The 15,722-nt window shown below is 50.4% G+C and overlaps 1 protein-coding gene across 6 annotated transcripts; it reads left to right on the forward strand.

The window, feature by feature from the left end:
* The first annotated feature begins 1,310 nt into the window (after positions 1–1,310).
* On the forward strand, positions 1,311–12,298 carry TNNT1 (troponin T1, slow skeletal type). Of its 6 annotated transcripts, none has more exons than XM_053606865.1 (13): positions 1,311–1,357; positions 1,465–1,493; positions 1,797–1,823; positions 2,031–2,063; positions 2,876–2,897; positions 5,816–5,879; positions 6,104–6,220; positions 6,438–6,515; positions 10,120–10,233; positions 10,579–10,688; positions 11,076–11,166; positions 11,285–11,325; positions 12,159–12,298. In XM_053606865.1, the coding sequence occupies exons 1-13, from the start codon at positions 1,326–1,328 to the stop codon at positions 12,202–12,204; spliced, it is 804 nt and encodes a 267-aa protein (XP_053462840.1). In that variant the 5' UTR covers positions 1,311–1,325; the 3' UTR covers positions 12,205–12,298. The 6 variants fall into 6 exon arrangements, with proteins under 6 accessions (XP_053462840.1, XP_053462841.1, XP_053462842.1 ...); XM_053606866.1 differs by having other exon boundaries at positions 1,471–1,493; XM_053606867.1 differs by having other exon boundaries at positions 1,480–1,493.
* Positions 12,299–15,722: the final 3,424 nt, after the last annotated feature.

Here is a 15,722-nt window from a genome sequence, read left to right on the forward strand (position 1 = left end):
GCCTCACACAGCTCACAGCAACCTCTAACTCCTGGGCTTACGCGATTCTCTTGCCTCAGCCTCCCGAGCAGCTGGAACTACAGGCGCCCGCCACAACGCCCAGCTATTTTTTGTTGTTGTTGCAGTTTGGCCGGGGCTGGGTTTGAACCCGCCACCCTCGGCATATGGGGCTGGCGCCCTACTCACTGAGCCACAGGCACCGCCCAATTTTAGGGGTCTTTTAATCTTGAAGTTTCAGAATTTAGAAAGTATTAAAACCTGGGGGTCTTAGGCTATCCAAGCCCATATCCAGATTATCAAGTACTGGGGCATGGTGGGTGGCTCATGTCTGTAATCCCAGCACTTTGGAAGACCAAGATGGGAGGATTGGTTGAGGTCAGGAGTCTGAGACCAACCTGGGCAACACAGGCAACACAGACCCTGTCTCTAAAAAAAAAAAAAATTTTTTTAAGTTAGCGGGGCATGGTGGCATGTACATGTAATCCCAGCTATGCAGGTGGCAGAGGCCCGAGGGTCACTTGAATACAGGAGTTTGAGGCTGTAATAAGGAGCTACAATGTCATCACTGTGCTACAGCCTGGGCAACACAGTGAGACCCTTTCTCAAAAATAAAATAAAACAAATAAGATAAAGATAAAATAAGAATTGGGGTCTCAAACAGGAGATATGGCTGGGGTCAGAGACTAGGGCATCATAAACTGGGCTCTCAGAATTTGTGGGTATTGGAATTTGGAGGGCCTCTTAACCTGGGCACCTTGGAGTGCCTGGGGATCTGAAAAGTTGGGAGATTTCAAGTATGTAGGGTCAGGATGAGATCCAGGGCAGAATGCACCCATATCCTCCATGGGTATGGGTGAAGGTGAAAAGAGGTGACAGGTGGGAAGATAACCAGCCAAAGGGGAGGAGCTGGGTGTGAGAGGGAACAGGCGTGACTCACTGTCCCCAAGCCCCCTCTCCTCAAATCCCTTGTTAGGAAATGTCCTCTCTTTCACCGTCTGCGGCATTCCCCTAAAATAGCCCCTGGGGGTGGGGCAACTATTGTCTTCAGGCCACCGTCCCTTCTCAAATATCTCTTCCTAATCCCAACTCAGATCGGGTTCCTTGGACCTGTCATAAGACAAAAAGGACAGCTGTGGTGGGGGGCGGGGTGTGTGGTCCCGGTCTGCGCCCAGACCACACCTCTCGTACCCTGTCCCCAGGCTCGGCCTACGATTCCATGACCCGCCCCTCCTCCCTCAGACCCTGGGGTCCGGACACCCAGGCCCCGCCTCCTTCGGGACCCCAGCCCACTCGGCCTTTTCTCTCTGGCCTTAGGTCACACCAGGATGTCAGACACCGAAGAGCAGGAATATGAGGAGTGAGTGATGCTGACGGGGGCGGGTGGTGGTGGTGGCTTAGAGAAGTAGAGAGACCCTCTTACTCGCCACAAAATGACTAACTCTCCTCCACCCTTCTGTCCTTCCGACCCTGGGTTCACAGGGAGCAGCCAGAAGGTGAGTGTGGAGTGGGCTGGCCTTAGGGGGTGGGGACACCGCTCTAATCCTAGCCTGCGGGAGGATACAGGAGGTGCGGCACCTGGCGGAAGGGGGCGGGTTAGTCCTTGGGGACCCGCGTCTAGCTCCCCAGTCCCGCCTCTGTGCAGAGGTGGAAAGAAACCTTGTGTCGGTGTGCGGCCAAATCCCGGAGGGGTCACCCTGCCCCGCTGAGACTCGAACCCTGGTTTCTGGCTACCCATCCCTCCCCCAACTCCCCTTAAGTCCTAACACCTCCTCCTCTCTGCCCTCATCTCCTTCTAGAAGAAGAGGCTGCGGAGGAGGAGGAAGGTGAGGTTGGAGCTTCACGCCGAGGCCCCGGGGCCGGGTGGGGGCCGGTACGCTCGAGCCGGGGCGGAGGCGGGGGCTCCCGAGGGCCTCGGCCCCTGTTCCTTAACAACCTCTCGGTCTCTCCTCTCTCCCCTCCCGCCCGCGTGCGGTCGCTCACCTCCTGCACTCCCCACACCCTCGCTTCTCCCGCCACCCCCTATCCCCCAGCTCCCGAAGAGCCGGAGCCGGTGGCAGAGCGAGGTAACTGCAGCTGCTTCGCTTCCCGAGACCGATTTCGGGGGCCCCGAGGGACTCCCGATATCATCTGGCCTCTACTTCCCAGATCTTCCCCCATCCCTACCCCGTAACCCACCCCCTGGCCCGGTCCTTTAAGCCCGGGAGAGCCCGGAGCCCTCTTGTGGCCGCGAAGGGAAATCGCCAGACTGTGGCTTTAACCCTTTCCCTTCCTTCTTAAAGGGACCGACACCCAAGCCTTCTTCCCCAGCATGGAGGAATACTTATAGAAGGGTTGGATGTTTGCGGAGAGTCATCATCCCGTCCCCTCTCATCTTTGTCTGTTATTTTCTCCCTCATATACATTCAAAGCTTGGGGGTTGGAATTTAGGGCTGCAGAACTGGAAGTCCTGTGTTCCCAAGAGGAAAGGGGCTGGGGACAGAACTCTGGGGTCACTGAATGAAGAGAGATGTTGGACCCCCGCACTGCTGGGTTCCGGTGGAGGAGGGAAGAAGCTTTGGATATATAAACGGGAAAAGGTCTGGGGGGCGGAGGGGGGTGGCCTCCTGGGTTCCCAGAAAGCTGGGGTGGGAGGTCACACCAGTTCTGAATGTATATCTGATGCGTGTGCCCCTCTTCCTCCTTATGGCCACCCTGTCTTCCATTCCCCCTTTTCTTCTCCCTATACCCCTCCCCCAGAACTGGAGTCCAGAGTTCTCCTCTGGGCTCCTGGGGGCCGAGGCTTGGGCGGGGGGCTCCCTTCCCAGGGTGCGTCAGGCCTAGTCTCATACCTAAAACTCTTGCTAATTATGTCTTTGTGTTTCCCCACTACCAACAGAAGAGGAGCGCCCCAGGCCAAGGTGAGATCCTATGGGCGTGGGGGTCCCATTCCCTCCACCTCCGGAGACAGGGCTCGGGAAAGGCAGAGATGGAGGGGGGAAACTGACAACAAGGAGACCATAGTCAACCACTCCTTCCAGCAAATATTTCTGGGAACTTCCCACTATGTTTGGCAGATCAGCCATGTCTGCTGCCTCATTGGGGAAACAGAACCGACACAGTGATGGAAGCCCAGGGTACCAGAGTAACATGGGGGTGGGGAGCTATGTTTGCCTGAGGCAGTCCAGGAAGGCTTTCCAGGGGAGATGATGCCTGAGTCCTGAGCGACAAAGTCTTCACTACCTGAAGGAGGTAGAAGGGACATTGCTGACAGAGAAAGCTGTGGTATGTGCAATATCCAGTGTCTGGAGAGAGACCAGTCCTGGGAACAGATGTGGATGTGGACGTGGATCATTGAGAGCCCACAGTGCTGACCTGGCATGGTGGCTTAGGCCTGTAATCCTAGCACTCTGGGAGGCCGAGTAGATTGCTTGAGCTCATGAGTTTGAGACCAGCCTGAGCAAAAGCGAGGCTCCTGTCTCTACTAAAAATAGGAAAAAGAAAAACTGAGATAAGAGGATCACTTGAGCCCAGGAGTTGGAGGTTGCTGTGAGCTATGACACCATGGCACTCTACCCAGGATGACAGCTTGAGACTCTGTCTTAAAAAACAAAAACAGGGATGGCGCCTGTGGCTCAAAGGAATAGGGTGCTGGCCCCATATGCTGGAGGTGGCGGTTTCAAACCCAGGCTCGGCCAAAAACTGCAAACGAAAACAAAAATAAAAAGCAGGGTGGCACCTGTGGTTCAGTGAGTAGGGTGCTGGCCCCATATACCCAGGGTGGCCGGTTCAAACCCGGCTCTGGCCAAACTGCAACAAAAAATAGCTGGACGTTGTGGCGCATGCCTGTGGTCCGTCCCAGTTAATTGGGAGGGTGAAGCAAGAGAATCGCCTAAGCCCAAGAGCTGGAGATTGTTGTGATCTGTGATGCCACTGCACTCTACTGAGGGTGACCAAGTGAAACTCTGTAAAAAAAAACAAACAAGGGCCCACAGTGCTGAGAGGAGGTCTGGGGATTGGGTGGGGGGTTGATACTGGGGCCAAGGCTTGGAGATACAAGTAAGAAGCAATCCATATAGGGGAAAATACCAGATGCAGAACTTTTGTGGGCCTGGGTGGGTAGAGGTGTAGATTTCATTGTGGCTAGAGTATAGGATTCAAGAAGAGGCAGGGCCATGGAGCTAAGGGGTAGGGCTTCACTTCTCTCCTGGGAGCCATGGAAAGGTTTTGAGCAGAGGTGCCCCTGGCCCAGCTCTAGGTGAGAGCACAGAAGCACTGGGGAACACAGGTGTGCTTTAGGGTCAGGGAGGGCTTGTTGGTGCAGGAGAGGCCACCAGGTGGAGTATGGCAGGGGAAGGGCATTGCAGGCAGAGGGCACAGCACCACAGCCCAAAGGCCTGGTGGTGCAAAAATGCATGATGTGGCCAGGGAACCAGGAAATGTTGTGCGTGTCTGTGAGTGAGGGGAGAAGATGGTGGTGAAATTGGCTGGGGCCAGATGGGGAAGGGCTTTGAACACCAGCCTGGTTGCTTTGCTTTTATGCTAAACATAGTGTGGCCTCAAGGGGAGGGACAGGATTAGCGCTGGGTATTAGAAAGGTCCCTCTGTGCTTGGCATCTGTAGCTCAAGCGGCTAAGGGGCCAGCCACATGCAGAGCTGGCGGATTCAAATCCAGCCTGGGCCTGCCAAACAACGACAACTACCAAAAAAAAAAAAAAAAAAATAGCCGGGTGCTGTGGCGGGTGCCTGTAGTCCTAGCTACCTGGGAGGCTGAGGCAAGAGAATTGCTTAAGTCCCAATAGTTGGAGGTTGCTGTGAGCTGTGATGCCATGGCACTCTACCCAGGGCAACAGCTTGAAGTGCTGTCTCAAAAAAAAGAAAAAGGAAGTTTCCTCTGGAGTCATAAAGGAGGATAAGCTACATGCTGGAGGCAGGGAGGCCAGAGGAGAGGCTGGAGTGTAGTGCAGGTGTAAGGGGAAGCGCCTTAAGCTGGGGGCAGGGACCATGGTTGGAAAGGAGAGGATGGGCTGGGAAGGACTCAAAGGCTAGGAAGCAGGGCTTGGAAATTACAGGGGCCAGGAGAGGAGGAGGTGAGGACAACTCCCAGAAGCTTCTGGGCTGGGGAACTAAACAGATGCTGGAGCTGCAGCCTCCTTCTTGGAGAAGTTGGGGAGCCTCATTGGAGAACAGTGGGTGGGAAGGTGGGAAATATTCAGGAGATATCTCTTAATGTGAGTTTGGGGCTCAGGAGAGAGTCTGAGCTGGAGACAGAGTTGGTGAGTCCTCCCTAATGGATGATGATTGATGTCACTGGAGTGAATGCCATCCATCATGAGAGTGCCTCTGAGTGAAGAGGAGGGCAGAGGAAACCGCTTGAGGCTTCCAAGAGGGACAAAGAGACATGGGACAGCCAGAGAGGTGGATGGCAGATGGGGAAAAGGTGCTGCCTCAGGAACTGAGGAAAGGGAGAATTCCCAGGAGGTGGGAGAGCCAATGGGAGGAAACCAAAGAGACCTTAACTGAAATTCTTTTACTAGGCACATTTTTTAAGTACAAAGAAGCAGGTAAAATTAATTTACATAGCATATTCTATTAAGGCTGTTATATCTGAGATTTTACCACTTCAAGATGCAGTCAATAGAAAATATTTCTAACTAGGTATTTCCATCCTTCTGTTGGCACCACGTCATTGGTGTCCCATGAAGGTTCTTTTCGATTCGGACCCCCCACATTTAAGGGAGTCGGGAGACAGGTGTCTGCCGCAGGGGACAGCTGCAGTCCCTGGTGAGGTCAGGGAGGCCAGGCTACTCATGTTCTTCATCCCCTTCTGTCCATTCAGCCGTCCAATGGTGCCTCCTTTGATACCCCCTAAGATCCCAGAAGGGGAGCGTGTGGACTTCGATGTAAGTAACTCCCCTGCTTCAGACACGTTGCTAACTTGTCTTTAGAACGCCTTCCTGCCCTTTGGGAAAAGGCGCCTCCTAACTCCCGCTTTTGGGAAAATCGTCCAGCGTCAGAACACAGGGCTTGGCTGCCATCTGCTGGGACCGTCCTAGAACGCCTCTTGCTGGGAAGGGAGGGCTCCCGTGCTTCTCGAGGTCTCAAGGGGCTGCGCCTTTGCCCACAGGACATCCACCGGAAGCGCATGGAGAAGGACCTGCTGGAGCTGCAGACGCTCATCGACGTGCATTTCGAGCAGCGGAAGAAGGAGGAAGAGGAGCTGATTGCACTGAAAGACCGTATTGTGAGTGGGTGTGTGTGTGTGGGGGGCTGCCGGGTAACCCCTCTCTACACCTTCTTTCCTTGCTCTGTGTGGGTCCCCCAGGTTTTGGGAGCTAATGGGAATTTACTCAATTTACCCACGCTCAACCCTGTGTTATCTCCACTCTTAGCCTACTCTGGGGAGGGGGTTACTGGGGAAGGGGATTTCTGGACCCCCAACATTCTTCTTCCTCGTCCAGGAGCGACGCCGGGCTGAGAGAGCTGAGCAACAGCGCTTCCGAACAGAGAAGGAACGCGAGCGGCAGGCAAAGCTGGCGGTGGGTGCCTCCTCTTCCCTCCCAGACTGAACATTCCATTTTTCATTTCTGATACCCTCTGTGGTTCTGAAAAAGCTCCCAGGCTGTATTATTTAAGGATCTTTCTGTTGGAAAGAGTAGAAATCCCAACCCAAACTGGATTCAGCAGAAAGAGAATTTTTGTTAGTTCATATAACTAGAGTTTATCTTGCTTCAGGCATGGCTGGATCAAGGGACTTAAATGATATCATAAAGGCTGAGCTATTCTCTTCCCAACCCTTTTGTTGACACTAGGATGACAAAATACTTTTGGTTTGCCTGGGACTTTCCTGGTTTTAGCCCCCAAAGTCCAGTTTTCCCTTAGACTCAGGCAAGCGGGAATAGTTGGCCATCCTACTGGACAGCTTAAACTCCTCTTTTGTCTCTCTCCTGCATTTAGGCTGTTCACATGTCTACCATGAAAGTGATCAGTGGCGAGCTGGGGGAGAGGGGAGAGTGGTTAGAATTCTTTGACTGGGGCGGCGCCTGTGGCTCAAGGAGTAGGGCGCCGGTCCCATATGCTGGAGGTGGCGGGTTCAAACCCAGCCCCGGCCAAAAAAAAAAAAAAAAAAAGAATTCTTTGACTGGTTTAGGCCTTGGAAATATCTCCTACCTTGGCATCAAGGAATGGGTCTCCAGCCCAACCACCTTTAAAGACTAAAAGTAGGCTAGGAGCCAGACATGGTGGCTCATGCCTGTAATCCCAGCACTCTGGGAGGCTGAGGAGGGTGGATTGCTCGAGCTCAGGAGTTTGAGGCCAGCTTGAGCAACAGCAAGATGCTGTCTCTACTAAAAATAGAAAAACTAGCTGGGTGTCATGATGGGCACTTATCCTCCTAGCTACGTGGGAGGCTGAGGCAGGAGGATCTCTTGAGCCCAGGAGTTTGAGGTTGCTGTGAGCTAGGCTGATGACATGGCACTCTAGCCTGGGCAACAGAGTGAGACTCTGTTCCAAAATAAATGAATGAATGAATAAATAAATAAATAAATAAAAGTAGGGTAAGGGTGGCAGGCAGAATAAGGACTCCCCAAAGACATCCACATCCTACTCACCGGAGTCTGGGAGTATATTACCTTAAACAGCAAAGGGGTTTTTAAGAGATGTGATTAAGTAAGACTCTCCAGATAGGAAGATTGTTATTAAGGGTGGGAATAATGCCAACACATGGATTTTTTTTTTTTTTTATTTTGAAACAGAGTCTCACTCTGTTACCCAGGCTAAAGTGCCATGGTCAGCCTAGCTCCCAGCAACCTCAGACTCCTGGGCTCAAGTGATCCTCCCACTTGGCACCACGTTAAAGATCATGTGGATCTTTAACAAAGGGAAGGAAGGTCAGATCGAGAGAGATCTGCAAATGAGACACTGCTGCCTTTGAAAGGGGAGGAAAGGGCTACAGCCCAGAACTGCAGGTGGCACCTAGAAGCTGGGAAAGGGAAGGGAACAGATTCTCCCCTGGAGCCTCCAGAGAGAACCAGCTCTGTTCACCATTTGATTTGATTTAATTTATTATTATTATTTTTTGAGGCAGAATCTCAGTATGTCACCCTCGGTAGAGTGCCATGGCATCACAGCTCATAGCCACCTCTAACTCTTGTGTTCAAGTGATTCTCTTGCCTCAGCCTCCCAAGTAGCTGGGACTACAGACACCTGACATGATGCCTGGCTATTTTTTTTGTTTGTTTTTGTTTTGAGACGGAGTTTCACTCCATTGCCCTCCGTAGAGTGCTGTGGCGTTACAGCTCACAGCAACCTCCAGCTCTTGGGCTTAGGCGATTCTCTTGCCTCAGCCTCCCAGTAGCTGGGACTACAGGTGCCCGCCACAATGCCTGGCTATTTTTTGTTGCAGTTTGGCTGGGGCTGAATTTGTACCCGCCACCCTTGGTATATGGGGCCGGTGCCCTACTCACTGAGCCACAGGCGCCGACCTTTTTTTTTTTTTTTTTTGTCTTTTGCAGTTGTCATTTTTTTTTTATCAGGCCAGGGCCAGGTGAAAACCCGCCTGCCTTGGTGTATGTGGCTGGCACCCTAACCACTGATCTATGGATGCTGGGACACACCTTTTGATTTTAATCCAGAGAAACTCGTTCACACCTACAGAATTGTAAGATAATAGCCTTGCACTGTTTTAAGCTACTAAGTATGAAAATTATAGCAGCAATGGGAAACTAATTCAGATAGTGCCTTCAGACAGGCAGGAAACCATGCCCACCTGACCATCCTTTCAGTGGGGAGAGGAGGCTTAGTGTGGATAAGCCACCCTGCTGATGTATGCACTTTGGTCTGTCTGGAATATTGCAATGCCTTCCCTAAATGTTCTAGAACCCCTTCTTCAGGCTCAAGCTCATCAGCATCTTTAGTACTTTCCCTACCAGTTCAATCGTCGGTGACATTTTCTTTTTATACTCCCACATAATCTTCATTATAACAACATCCTCATTGTTACAAGGAAGTGAAAATTACACAAAATAGTAACTTGGAGAATAATATTCTCCAAAATATTGGAAATGTATGTCCTCAGGAAAGAGATTATTAAAGAGGTTATTCCACCCAAAATAGCATGTTATTTTCACCTGTCAATTACAATCTTGGACAAGATAAGAAAGTTTAGCATTAGTGGAAGAATCATATTTCATTTATTGTGCATCAATGTTGAAACATTAAAAACCATTTAGTTTTATGAATCAAGTTTATTAGCCTAAAGCCTAAATAAAGCATTTTGAAATTCACTATGTGCTCCATGGTCACAAGCACTCAAGAAGCATTACTTTTATCTAATATAGTACTCTTAGAGTTATGGTTTCTTTAAAGATGGAGGCTATTTATTTATTTTATTTTATTTTATTTTTTGTAGAGACAGAGTCTCACTTTATGGCCCTCGGTAGAGTGCCATGGCATCGCACAGCTCACAGCAACCTCCAACTCCTGGGCTTAAGCGATTCTCTTGCCTCAGCCTCCCGAGTAGCTGGGACTACAGGCACCCGCCACAACGCCCGGCTATTTTTTGGTTGCAGTTTGGCCGGGGCTGGGTTTGAACCCGCCGCCCTCGGTATATGGGGCGGGTGCCTTACCGACTGAGCCACAGGTGCCGCCCAGATGGAGGCTATTTAGTGTACATTGCTTTCAATATTTATGTGACCTTTCAGATAGGAGTTATCTTTACTGTCCTCTGATATCTATTGGTGACATTTGTTAACCTCCTGAAAATGAATTTTCATCTCGAAATTAAGGGAGGCCAAGGCTCAGAGGGGTTAAGTATCTGGGCAGCAGTCACATAGCAAGCATTGGCTAGTCAGGCTGGGGGTGGGGATGCAGAAAAAGCAAGCATTTCCCCCCTCCCTCTTCATTTTAATTTTTGCTGGGAGAGTGGAAGAGACTCAAGGGTGATCACACAGGCAGGCCTAGAGGGGCCAGGAGGGAGGCTCCGGCATCTCTGCCAGTTCTAATATTCCCCTTGTGCTTCAGGCACAGGAGTAATGGATCCTTGAGCCTCAGCTTCACTCAGAGGAGAAGTGAGCTCCGTCCTTCCCATCCCTGCTCCCTGGGTTCTGGGGGGAGCCTATGAGGTTAACCCCTTTCTACCCACAGGAGGAGAAGATGCGGAAGGAAGAAGAAGAGGCCAAGAAGCGGGCAGAGGATGATGCCAAAAAGAAGAAGGTTCTGTCCAACATGGGGGCCCATTTTGGAGGTTACCTGGTCAAGGTGAGTTCAGCATACAGGAACCAGAGGTTTAAGTCTGGTTTCAGATGGAGGACAGGAGTATGAATTTCTGGGTCTGAGGGAGGACGGGTTGGGGGCTGGGACCCCAGGGTCTGAGGGAGGACAGGGCTGGGGATAGGACCCCTGGGCCTGGGGGAGGAGGGGCTGGGGAAAGGACCCCTGGGTCTGGGGACAAAAATCCTTGGTCTGAGAGAGAAAGGGCTTGATCTCTGGGTCTGAGGGAAGAGGGGTTGGGGCTGGATCCCTGGGTCTGAAGGAGGAGAGGATCTGACCCACCTCTTCGGGGATTTGAACCTCAGCTCAAGGTGCCCTCTCCCTAACCCTCAGGCAGAACAGAAACGTGGTAAACGGCAGACAGGGAAGGAGATGAAACTTCGAATCTTGTCTGAGCGCAAGAAGCCTCTGGAAATCGACTACATGGGGGAGGAACAGCTTCGGTAGGTGCTGTGGGGGGGCTCAGGGCCGGAGGGGTCTGGATCTGAGGCAGAGGCAGAGGGATAAGAACACTGCCCAAACCTAGGTGGGAAGATGACCTGGGTCTGAGCCCTGCTGCTGTGTGACTTTGGGCAAACAGCTCACCCTCTCTGGGCCCTGCTGCCTTCCTTTCTGTGAAAGATGTCACTGATAGAGAATCCACTTCTGGTGGCTGTGTGGCCTGTAGAATCTAGCAGGTGACATGGAGGAGAACACAGCCAGACAAGCCACCCCCCCCAGTTTAGGAGAGTTCGTTAACTTAGTGGTGCACCACTGGAGCTCAGTGAAGTCAGATGTGCTGGGCTGAGGCTCTGCCTGGCTTCTTCCATCACAACCCGCTGCCCCACCAGGCAGACGGCCCAGGAGCTGTCAGACTGGATCCACCAACTGGAGTCGGAGAAGTTTGACCTGATGGCAAAGCTGAAGCAGCAGAAATATGAGGTGGGATCAGCCTCTACAGGGGGCCCCAAGCCAGGTGGGGCCAGTAGGGGAGGACAGGGCAGGGCAGAGGTAGGCGGCCCCCCACTGCCTGTCCCAGCATCTCTCTCCTGCTCCGCAGATCAACGTGCTGTACAACCGCATCAGCCACGCCCAGAAGTTGTGAGTGTGACCTGCTTCCCCCCCCACTGCAGCCTCTTAGGGCCTTTCTCCTTCCCTCTGTGGGTGCCCATCCCTGGGCCTTGTTGGGTATCTGCCCCTTTCCCTGTCTCTGTCTTTTGTTCTCTGGGACACTTTTCTTCCCTATCCTCCTCTCTGTTCTTGGTGTCTCAGGTCTCAGTCCCTTCTTCGTGTCTTTTTAAACTTGGGTCCTTGAGAAGGTGAGGGATAGGCAGTCTTGTCCTCCCAGAGGACATTGGGCAATGTCTGCAGAGACTTAGTTGTCACGACTGGACAGGGGACTACAGGCATCTAAAATGTAGAGGCAGGGGATGCTGCTCAACACCCTACAATGCACAGGACAGGGCCCCACACAGCAAAGAATGATCTAGTCCCAAATATCTATCCAGCTGAGGTTGGGACCGTTTCCTCTCAGTCTCTCTCTCTGTTTTCCTCTCTTGCTCTCTTACTCTCTGGCTCTGCCCTCTTTCTCTCTCATTGTCTCTCTTTTACCCCAACCTCCCCTGGCCCCTCTTGCACATTACTCACCCTCAAATCACCCAACTCTTCTTCCCCACCACCCTGGCCCTTTACTCATAAATGTTGATCAGCACCTGCGTGAGCATCCTGAACTCCCTCATGTCAAGGAGGCATTTAACCAGCCAACACCCCACCTCGATTGTTAAATCTGAATGAGATGCCAGTTGAATGCCTTTGCCCAAATCTTTCTTTGAGCAGGGAGGGCTAAAATTTTAGGGGTGGACTTCCTGAGTTGGGAGCTCAAGGGTAGGTAGGGCCACTCTTTCCTGATAGCACATTTCTTTCTTCTCCTACAGCCGGAAGGGGGCAGGGAAGGGCCGAGTTGGAGGCCGCTGGAAGTGAGCATGACAGGGCAGTGCACCACCTTGAGGCACCCAGGAACCTTGGACTATTTGTTCTATCTGAGGCTTGAAATAAATGGTCCTCCCTGAAGACATCTGCTGAGTTCTTTGATGTTATTATTGTTTTTTTTTTTTGAGACAGAGTCTTACTAGGTCACCCTTGGTAGAGTGCTGTGGCATTACAGCTCATAGCAACCTCAAACTCTTGGGCTTAAGTGATTCTCTTGCTTCAGCCTCCCAAGTAACTGTGACTACAAGCGCCCAACACAACACCCAGCTATTTTTTTTGGTTGTAGTTGTCATTGCTGTTTGGCAGGCCTGGGCTGGGTTTGAACCCGCCAGCTCCGGTGTATGTGGTTGCATCCTAGCCACTGAGCTACAGGTGCCAAGCCAGATGTTATTTATTTATTTATTTATTTTTGTTGTTTTTTTTTATTGTTGTTGTTGCAGTTTTTGGCCAGGGCTGGGCTTGAACCCGCCACCTCCAGCATATGGGGCCAGCACCCTATTTCTTTGAGCCACAGGTGCCACCCCGAGCCAGATGTTATTATTGTTGATATGCTTCTGGCCTCTCACAGTTGATCGACTTATTATCACCAAGGAGTTGTTGCTTGGTGATAATATATCACTGACAGTTACATCAACAGTCACTGAAATGGGCCAGATGCAGTGCTCATGCCTGTAATCCCAGCACTCTGGGAAGCCCAGGGTGGGGGATCCCTTGAGCTCAAGAATTTGAGCCCAGCCTGAGCAGGAGCATGACCCCATCTGCATCAAAAAAAAATAGAAAAACAAGCTGGGCATTGTGGGAAGCTCCTGTAGTCCCAGGTACTCAGGAGGCTGAGGCCGGAGGATCTCTTGAGCCCAAGTGTTTGAGGTTGCTGTGAGCTAGGTTGATGCCACGGCACTCTAGCCTGGGGGACAGTGAGATTCTGTCTCACTAAAACAAACAAAGCAAAAACAAAAACCGTCACTAAAATGATATGTCAAGTTGAACCTTCACACACTGCTGTGGGAATGTAAAATGGTGCAGCCTCTTTGGAAAACAGTCCGGCAGTTCCTCAAAAAGCGACATAGAATTACTATCTGACCCAGGCATTTCACGTATATGTCCAGGAGAACCAAAAACATGTGTCCACACAGAAACTTGGCATAGGCTGGGCATGGTGTCTCACTCCTGTAATTCTAGCACTCTGGGAAGCCAAGGTAGGCGAGTTTCTTGAGCTCAGGAGTTTTGAGACCAGCCTGAGCAAGAGTGAGTCCCTGTTTCTACTTAGAAAAGTTAGCCAGGTGTTATGGTGGGCACCTATAGTCCCAGCTACTTGGGAGACTGAGGCAGGAGGATCTCTTGAGCCCAGGAGTTTGGGGTCGTGAGCTAGGTTGACACCATGGCACCCTAGCCTGGGGCAAGTGTGAGTTTCCAAAAAAAGAAGAAGAAGAATTGAGGCTTCTTTTGCCTTTCTTTCTGCTTTCATCTATAAGATCACTTCATGGGCACAATATGATTTCTGGAGCTTTAGCCATCATATCCACTTTCTAGGAAGAATGATGGCAGAAGGAGTGATCAGAAATGTGTACCCCTTAGCTGAATCATTTTTATCAAGCCCTCTGGAAGCTTGCTCAGCAATGTTCAGTTACATTTTATTGGCTTCATTTCATTGCCAAGAAGACTAGGTCTCCAACTTTTTAATTCGCTGTGGCTTTACCATTCCAAATACAATCTTGGTACTGGACCCCCTTTTGGCCCAGGGGACCCACAGAAAAACCTTACAACTGAGTTTCCAGCCGTGATAGGATGGGAGGTCCAACATATGTCATTATACTTTCTTGATAACAGCCGTCAGGCTTTCATTCATAACTAACAAACAGAAACCAGTTGCACGATCACTCCTTCCTCCCTTTTTGTAGTTTCAATCTAACAACCAACCAGCATTCCTTCCTGATAAGAGACCACTGACCATACAGTGGTTCCGGCCAGTTCATGGAGGATGCACATTGATGGCTTTTATTGCCTCTGCTTGACCTTTTCAGGTCAGATCATGCTAACAGTGCTATTTTTTTGTACATGTGACCAGGAAAGGGCATGAAGCTCATTTGGATGTGTGCTTGTTCCACCTTTTGTCAATATTCATGATTCCTCCTATAGTTTGCTAACTAGGTATGTATATTTGGCCATCTTACTTATCATATGTTCCTGTTCCCTTGTCCCTCCCAGGAAGTCTCAGCTTTTGCCCAAGGCAATTGCTTCCAGCCCATCAGACTGGCCACCCTGCGGGCTGCAATCCTTTCTGAGAAATAAAGCTCTTCCTTCTAAATTAAAAAAAAAATTATGGTTTTATTATTGAGGAAAGAAACAATAGTGATGGGCAGATAATTAGCATTCTCTGACATTGCCTGTCCCTTTTTTGCTATCCAATGCAAATTTCTTTCTTTCTTTTTTTTTTTTTTTGTAGAGACAGGGTCTCACTTTATGGCCCTCGGTAGAGTGCCGTGGCATCACACAGCTCACAGCAACCTCCAACTCCTGGGCTTCAGCGATTCTCTTACCTCAGCCTCCCGAGTAGCTGGGACTACAGGCGCCTGCCACAACGCCCGGCTATTTTTTGGTTGCGGTTTTGGCCGGGGCCGGGTTTGAACCTGCCACCCTCGGTATATGGGGCCGGCGCCTTACCAACTGAGCCACAGGCGCCGCCCTCCAATGCAAATTTCTAAATCTTGTACAGGGAACAGACTCAGTCCCCAAGAACAATAACCCTGGTTCTTGGGGTCACTCAATTAGGCTTGGATGTATCTCTGGATGATTTGGCATCCTATAAACAAAAAGACAGTTCTCTCTCTCCAAATCCACAATGGTGGAGAAGGAATAGGGAAAATGTTATAATAAAAACAACAAACTACTGCTGTATTGGAAAAGGAGAGAAAGGGACACCCACGGCATTCACTGAACAGGGATGATATGTTAACCTGGTTCCACATGCTGGGATAAAATTCCTTCAATCTGTAATCACTGTGGCCCTTGACTGCATTTGGGAGACAGGCTATTTTCTTACCCATAACTGAAGATGACATTTGGGAGGATTCCATTCTTGGGAAGATTAGCAATTTCAAATCCTCCTTTCTGTTGGTGTGAGTTAGGTGACCCAGGGGATATTTTAATGTGTTCATAGTCACAGGCTGGTTCAAACAAGGAGTATCTTTGACAATACAATTCTCTCTCAAATGCAAAGGTTCTTTTATGCAAATAACCATTCTAAAGACAATTTTAAAATAATAGAAAGCACAGGGGATTATAATAGTCTTACCTGTATCTCCACATGGGACAAAGAGTCAACTTCATACTTTTGTGGATTTTTTCACTTCATTCCCTTATCTGAACCATCTTTATGATGCACAATTGTGTCTGTTTTCTGCTGTTACAGGGAAAGAGGGAACATTTTCTTCCTCTTATCTTTCTGAGGTTATTTTCACCAGCAGTGAGGAGGGCCTGCAGTTCCAAGGTTAAGCACTGAAATTCCACTG

The sequence above is a fragment of the Nycticebus coucang genome, chromosome 10, assembly GCF_027406575.1.
Source record: "Nycticebus coucang isolate mNycCou1 chromosome 10, mNycCou1.pri, whole genome shotgun sequence".
NCBI classification, from domain to species: Eukaryota; Metazoa; Chordata; class Mammalia; order Primates; family Lorisidae; genus Nycticebus; species Nycticebus coucang.